This window comes from Corvus hawaiiensis, chromosome 4, assembly GCF_020740725.1.
Source record: "Corvus hawaiiensis isolate bCorHaw1 chromosome 4, bCorHaw1.pri.cur, whole genome shotgun sequence".
NCBI classification, from domain to species: Eukaryota; Metazoa; Chordata; class Aves; order Passeriformes; family Corvidae; genus Corvus; species Corvus hawaiiensis.
Window position 1 is genome coordinate 17860009 of NC_063216.1, and position 7819 is coordinate 17867827.

The following is a 7819-nucleotide window of genomic DNA, read 5'->3' on the forward strand; positions in this document are numbered from 1 at the left end:
TATGTGGTATTAGCAAAGGCCAGTGCTGGAGAAGTTTCCAGGAACCACTCATCTATTTAAAGTTGAGCACGTGCATGTGTTCAGCAGGGTGGATATCTTCAAGCTGAGGATTACACTGCCTGTCAAAGGTGCCTTCTCAGTTTTTCCAAGCCTGAACATGCTTAAAACCTTCCTGATTGCAACAGGCCTGTCAAGCAGTTCCCTAGTTTACAGAGAGGAGTGAGGTATTTTGTTCTGTATAAATTTTATAACCTACAGGTGATTCACTTGAGTGGTACACAGAAAAGTTTGGAACCTCCCTACCATACACACACACACTCACACTCCTTGGATTTGCGGTTAATCTGACACAATCTCTGCACTTGGCTTCATTAAAATCTAAATTTAGATATTTTCATAAAGTTGATGTACTGTTTATTCTTCCTATTACAAACCCTAAGACCTCAGGACAAAAAAAAAAAAAAAAAAAACCAAAAAAAACCCAACAAAAAACCTGCAATTTCCAAGAATGCAAGTTTCCATTAAACACAAGGGCCAAAACTGTAAACCTCAACCAGTGGGAAAGAGAAAGAACTTCAGTGATTTCACTGGGGAGGTGGGGGAGAGGTTGTCATTGTGCATAATTCCTCCTATACCCATCCCAAATACAAGCCTCCATCTGCCGGTGCCCATTCCCCAGCTGAACATTACAATGGGCCTGATGCGACCCGTGAAAAGAAATGTCTTTCCTCCTTTTCTTGCAGAGACAGGTAATTAAGTTTGTCCAAAGCTGCAAAGGCCATGAGATTCTGGCTTTGGTCCCCCAAACACTTACGCACAAGCCTCGTTTTCTCTGTCTCAGCCAGATTAGAGGGAAGATAAAGCCAGCGCAACTCCTGGCTTGCCAAGGGAAGCAGGCAGGCGCGCAGCTTTGTATACCCAGCGAAATGGCACAGACCACCAGTGTTAGCACCTTGCCCCGCTGCTAAATGGGCCGGAACCTGCCTAAAAGCGCCGAACCCATCGGCCACAGGCACCGCGCAGCGAAGGGAGCTGTGAGCCCGTGCTCCGCATCCCGACCGCGGTTCCCCGCCCCGGCTCCGCATCCCGAGCGAGCCCCGCACCCCGAGCGAGCCCCGCATCCCCAGTCCGACTCCCGCCCGGCCCCTCCGCGCATCCCCCCCGAGCCCCGCCCCGCTCCGCCCGGACCCCCCCGCTCCGCCCGGCCCGCTCCGCCCGGGCCGGCCGCGTCCCGCCCCGTTCTGCGGTGAGTGGCGGCGGGGCCGGGGGCCGGGGGGGTCCCTGCGAGGCGCCGGGGGTCAGGCAGCCCTGCCCTCCCCCGGTGGGACGGGCCAGCCGCCGGGGAGCCGGGCTTTCCGTGGGTTTGTTCTGTCACCCGTTTGGGGACAAAGTTTGGAAATAAAGGGAGGGTTTCCCCGCCTGATCCCGGAAGGGAAGGAGAGCTGCGAGGGAAAATGCGACCGCTTGCTCTGTGGAGTCCCGTTCCCTGCCTGCCGCACCTCCAGCTCAGCCCCTTCTTGTGATGCTGTCAGGGGACGGGGCAGGGGCTCCCGGCGGGCTGCTGGATGCGCTGCGGGGCTGCAGCCGTAAGGAAGGAGTCTCCACACTCTCTCCGCAGACTAACTTCGGCTCAAACCACAGACATCTGATTCTTCAGGTCCTGAAGGATGCGAATAACTTAGTGCTTCGTGTTCCGGTACCCATCTGAGCATTGCTGTCTCCCGGAGAAACAGCCTGAGGAACCGACCTGGTGTCTGTCACGGTACTTTACACCGACTTTGTGAGACTGCTTTGCAGCCTCCCTTCCTGCAAGGAGTCTCCTAATAGCATCTTTCATTTCTGCTACGAGCTGATACTGACTGCTCAAATAAAAACGATGGTCTGAGAGAGGGAGGGCACTGTAGAACCAGCATTTAATGTAGGGGGGTTTGGCAGGGGGTACCTAATCGGGACTTCTTGCACAGGTGACAACTCTGACCAGGCTCTCTCTATTTTGCAGGGTAAAGCGAGCCCTGCGGCGACTTGCTAGAGGGACCGTCCTCCATTTCGCATTGCTGAGTGGACTATGGTGGCAGGAAGATGTTGGCTCGCAAGAGTATCATCCCTGAAGAGTATGTGCTGGCACGGATCGCTGCCGAGAACCTGCGCAAGCCGCGCATCCGCGACCGGCCACGCAAAGCCCGCTTCATCGCCAAGAATGGCGCATGCAACTTGGCCCACAAGAACATCCGTGAGCAGGGGCGATTCCTGCAGGACATCTTCACCACCCTGGTGGACCTGAAGTGGCGTCACACGCTGGTCATCTTTACCATGTCCTTCCTGTGCAGCTGGCTGCTCTTTGCCATGATGTGGTGGCTGGTGGCTTTTGCCCACGGCGACATGGACCCGAGCACAGAAAACACTTTGAACAGCACGAAGTGGACACCGTGCGTGACGTGTGTCAGGTAAAGTAGAGTTTGGTGGGATGAAGGACGGGGAGGGACAGAGCTGCCTGCTGTCCTGGCGTTGTCTGAAGTGCAGCTTTTGGTTTACATGAACCGTTATGTTTGGTTGAGACAGTTGAAAAGTGCAGTGTTTTCCTCTAGATTGCGTAAACTCAGCAAGCCTCCCGGGCTTGGAAAATACTGTACTGTAGATGTCTTTGATTCCTTACAGGATCTGAAAGAGAGGGAGACCTGCTGCTTTTCATGTGTCTCCACACTCTGTGGGTAACTCGATTGCCTGTCGAGATAAGAGCCTGCTGCAAGAGTGGGTATGTGTTATATGTATTGTAACGTTGTCTACGGCAGCGGGAGCATCCCCAGCGCCACACCAGCGAGAGGTGCTCCCTCCAGAGCAGTTCCCGCGAGGCAGGGAACCAGCCCTGGGTGTCACGCAGGGCACCAGCCACAGGTGCCAGGAAATGTGTCACTTAGGGCAAAACTAGGTGCGTTTCAAGATGAATCCCATGAGACTCTTAAATATGCGAAGCTTCAAAATACCTTGGTGAAGCCACAGGCCAGCAGATTGACAGAGGAGCACTTTCCACACTGTGCATGATGTGTCAGACAGTGAAAGCTTAAGGGATGACTGGATTAAATGTCACCTGTTGAAGTATTTTACTCTCCGTCCCCAAAGCCACAACAGTTGTCAAGGCTCTGATAAGCTGACACAAACATACATGGAAGAGAAGACTGTGAATTGCAGGTGGGGTAAGCCATAAGATCACTTCAGGATCTCATCAATTAAATCTGCCTTTGTAGCACTAGGTTTTTAGGTAGAAAAGTCCTGGTTCTCTACCACCAGACTGCCCCAGATCATCTGCCTTTACACATTGCAGTGCTGTGAGGGTCTGGGGGCTGCAGAGTGCTCTGAGACGTCAGAGAATCCACTTCTCTTCTCTTCTTTCCCACACAAAGTTTTGAGGCAACTCATCAAGTCTGAAGGGACATTGTATCTGGCCCATGAGGTAGCAGGCATTTAATTCTCCCTTTGTTTTGACACTTCTTTTGCTAAATGGAGATTTTCCGAGGTAAAATAAGAGGAGATTTTTCCAAGCTAACCTTCACTAGGTTGGGGGGAATTGGAGCAGGGGTTGCTGTTTTATTTCTTCTCCAATGCCTGGCCACAAGCAGTTTCCTCTGAAATGAGATGTCATGACCCAGCTTGCGCCCGCAGGAGCGTTACCCCTGGCATTTCTGGGATTTGTGGGATCTGTCCAACCAGAACTAGCAAACAGCTACAACCCTGCAGCTCGTCAGGGTCAGCTGAGGGGACATCCCTGCACGTGGCTGGTGGCTCCCTTGGTGTGGCTGCTGGGTCACCCCACAAGTCCTGAGCTGGGGGCCAGGGGCTTCATGCCACTGGGGCCAGGCACATCCACAGCCAGGACTCTGCCCCTATTCCCTCCCCGTAGCTACCTGTGGCTCTTCCAGGATGTCTGCTGGGAAGCACAGTGAATGAGTCAATAGAAATTCTGGTTTAGCCCATGCCAAAGAACACACACCCCTCCCTCATGGGGTGTTCAGGCAGCAGCTGCTCCAGTCCAATGTCCAAGCCATGGGAAATCTTTTCCTTTCCTAGGGAAGTCTGGCTACCACTTTGGCCAAAGTCATGAAGTAATGATGTGATTGCTGACATCTTTAAGAATGGCAAGGTTTTGGGTGTAAAATATCTTTAGTATTGCAATGCCAGAATCATGGCAAATTGTTTTTAAGCTACTCCCCTGAGATTTAGGCCCACAGATATTTCAGGAGAGCTTTCTTGGGTAGATGCTATTACATATTTATGGGAAAACCTGGCTTTGGAAATTTTAACCAGTGCCTAGAGCTTGCACAGCACTTTCATTTTACAAAGTGCTGCAGAAATTTCTAAGCCTCACAGCTCTTTGCCACAGAAAGCAAACATTATCCAAAAAGGAAAGCTGTTACACAGCTCTGGGGGGAAGGACCTGGGAACAGTGTGATTTGCACTTACTCTCTCCCATTTCACATGGTCAAAATGCTTTACAAACTTGCTCTTTCACTTACTTCCACTGTTAAAAACGTGGATTTCTTTCTTTTTTTCTTTTTTTTTTTTTTTTGAAAGAAATAATATTGCTAAGGGAAGTCAGGTTATTTACTGGATGGATTTTTAAGCTGAATTAAGCTGAATGAAGTTTAATCCAGAAGCTTCATTCTGCATGTAAATGAATATTCATGAACACAAGAAATCATTCCATGGATTCTATTAATTAACTCCTTCATCTCTGATTTCTTCAGAGTGAAATACAAAAATAACCCCCCTTAATACAAAGGAACTTATTAATGATTAAGAAAAATAGCAAAGGCAAAAGAAAAGAGTTATTTCAAAGATATCTGTGCAGAGACTGGCTGGTTTTCTGAAAGATAGACTTTCTCATTGCACAGAAAATTATCCCTAGTATTGCCTATGCTACTTGAATGTGTCCTTGATATACCAGTGAAAATATGGCTAGTAAATAAAAAAAAATTAAAAGCAGATTAATTGAAAAGCAGAGCAAACCAAATGAATGATTAAGACCTATCTTCATGGGCAGGATATAATTTCCAGGTATATCCCTGTTAAACATTGGGATGCTTCAGATTTATTGGATTGTGCTTGAAGGATGTATCTAGAAGGAATAAAGGAATAAATAAATGTAAAAGGAAGTTAAGGACCCTGATATATACAGGGGATATGACTTTGTGGCTACTATAAAGTATTTTGGGAAGTTTGTGGACAGCATTTTCTGACATCCAGCACCATAGCATTTTAGGGTATTTAACTTAACCCACACTTCTACATCCCACTTCTGTGTTGACATTTTCCAGCTGGTCTTTCCCTGGCAGTGAGCTAAACCCAAGCCCTGGGTCACAGGGCTGTGCTGCTGCCAGGGTGTGCAGGGGGTACCCTGGAGGCCACTGGCCTCTCTCTGCAGCCTCATCCTGTTCAGTCACAAGATGAGCAAGGGTTTGGGAAGCGTCACAAATCTGGGAAAGCCCCATTCCCCTCCCTCCGCAGGAAATTTTGGGTCACAATTCAGGTAGCATGAGTGAAATGCTGCAGTTTTCCCTGTTACCTTTCCCTGCATAGGCTGGTGGAAGGATCTCAGTGTGCCAGCTGACTGCCCACTCTTGCCAAAACCACCTCTCTCCACCAAGAGCTTCATGGGATGGAGAAGGTGGAAAGCCCAGCTGTTCCAGAGCTGTTCACTAAGCCAGTGGGCAGCCTGTGCTCCTGGACAGAGATTCCCTGAGCAGCTCAGGGTCACCCAGATGGTCTTTGAGGGGCTCAGGCTCTGAGGTCTCCCCTGCCACCATCAGACACCACACCAGCCACACAAATCTAAGCCACCTAGCATGCAGTGCTTTGGCTGGTGTTAACAGAAGGCTTATGTGTACTAGAACCATACAAATAGGTCCTTAAGTTTGTTTCTGGAAGTACGTGTTAACAGCTTCTTAGTCTGTGCTACATGTCCTGAGAGTTAACTGGGTGCAATCTTCCCCTACAGGTCCTTCACTTCTGCTTTCCTCTTCTCCATCGAAGTTCAGGTGACCATTGGCTTTGGGGGCAGGATGATGACTGAGGAGTGTCCCCTGGCCATCACGGTCTTGATCCTGCAGAACATTGTGGGGCTGATCATCAACGCTGTCATGCTGGGCTGCATATTCATGAAGACGGCACAGGCTCACCGGCGGGCCGAGACGCTGATCTTCAGCCGGCAGGCGGTCATTGCCGTCCGCAATGGCAAGCTCTGCTTCATGTTCCGGGTGGGGGACCTGAGGAAGAGCATGATCATCAGCGCCTCGGTGAGAATCCAGGTCGTGAGGAAGACCACGACCCCTGAAGGAGAAGTCATACCCATTCACCAAGTGGATATCCCCGTGGATAACCCCATTGAAAGCAACAACATTTTCCTGGTGGCTCCCTTGATCATTTGTCACGTCATAGACAAGCGGAGTCCTCTTTATGACATATCCGCTTCCGACCTGGCGCTCCAGGACCTGGAGCTCATCGTGATACTGGAAGGGGTTGTAGAAACCACCGGCATCACAACACAGGCGAGAACCTCCTACGTGGCAGAGGAGATCCTGTGGGGTCACCGCTTTGTGCCCATCGTCACCGAGGAGGAAGGCGTGTATGCCGTTGACTACTCCAAGTTCGGCAACACCGTCAAAGTGGCTGCGCCGCGCTGCAGTGCCCGGGAGCTCGATGAGAAGCCCTCCATCCTCATCCAGACCCTGCAGAAGAGCGAGCTGTCCCACCAAAACTCGCTGAGAAAGCGCAACTCCATGAGGAGAAACAACTCCATTCGGAGGAGCAACTCCATGCGGAGAACCAACTCCTCGCTCATCGTGCCCAAAGTGCAGTTTATCACGCCCGAGGGGAGCCAGAGTGCCTCAGAAACGTGATGCACAGCTTCGTGCCATGGCACTGGCTTTGGAAGGAGGAGGCATCTGAGGTATTTTGCTTCAATTTCCTTTTACTTAAGAAATCAAGAACACGATGCAGAAGAGAACCATGCAAGAACTATTTATTCCATTACTTACTGAAAGCACCCCCTAATGGCATTAGAAAACACCTTAGCACTTAGTGTATGAATTAATAAAAAATGGCACGTACACTAAAGAAAACACACTTCACTCATGTAATATAATGTGTATTTATACTTGTTTTAATGGCATGCTGATTTTTTTAATCATATTTTTCCTATCAAGAGTCTCTTTCTTCTGCTGGCTGTCACAAAATGTGGGGCTTTCCTATGTAAGTGAGTGCTTTCACGAAACTTCTGCATTCAACAGCTCCCATGGATTTTGTGCATGACATTTGGATGTTGACCTGTTTGTGTGAATTCCTTGTTCTCTTAAAAGGAATAGCTAAATTCATCAAGGATTTCACTGGAGAAGAGCCACCATTTTACCTTTGGTTTTCCAGGCTTTTTCTTTTCTGTTGGTTTGTGGCAAAGGCATTATGAGAGCAAATTCAGGTCAGGTGGAGTGACCTGTCCACCCCACAGGAAAACTGGTGTCACTCCAGGCAGGAAAACCAGCGAAACAGCTAAGTGCTGCTCTTCTTCTCAGAGTGAGATACTTGGCTGCAGGACAACACACATCTTAGAGTAGCTGTAGCCCAAACTGAGAAATTCCAGTCCTCCTGGCTGCCACCTGGGCATGTGTTTCGCTGAAATTATTCAAGCTGGAAAAAGCAGATGCCTCTTTAACATTCTCGTCACGTTGGAAGACCAAATCCTGTTTCGCTTTCTCTGATAGATTCCTACATGGAAGGAAACACGTGTACTTGCTTCACTTACTTTTCATAAGATTAAGTCTGCTTGCTCCAG

At 49.5% G+C, this 7819-nt stretch overlaps 1 protein-coding gene across 1 annotated transcript; it reads left to right on the forward strand.

The window, feature by feature from the left end:
• Positions 1–1267: 1267 nt before the first annotated feature.
• KCNJ8 (potassium inwardly rectifying channel subfamily J member 8) lies at positions 1268–6986 on the forward strand. Its single transcript, XM_048302174.1, has 3 exons — positions 1268–1762; positions 2000–2444; positions 5990–6986. Exons 2-3 carry the CDS (start codon positions 2080–2082, stop codon positions 6888–6890), a joined length of 1266 nt encoding a protein of 421 aa, XP_048158131.1. The 5' UTR covers positions 1268–1762; positions 2000–2079; the 3' UTR covers positions 6891–6986.
• The last annotated feature ends 833 nt before the right edge of the window (positions 6987–7819 follow it).

Excerpts from the sequence above, each read along its gene's own strand:
- KCNJ8 (XM_048302174.1), top strand. The coding sequence starts at position 2,080 with ATGTTGGCTCGCAAGAGTATCATCCCTGAAGAGTATGTGCTGGCACGG. Across the intron at positions 2,445-5,989 it reads CCGTGCGTGACGTGTGTCAG|GTCCTTCACTTCTGCTTTCC; the intron begins GTAAAGTAGAGT and ends CTTCCCCTACAG.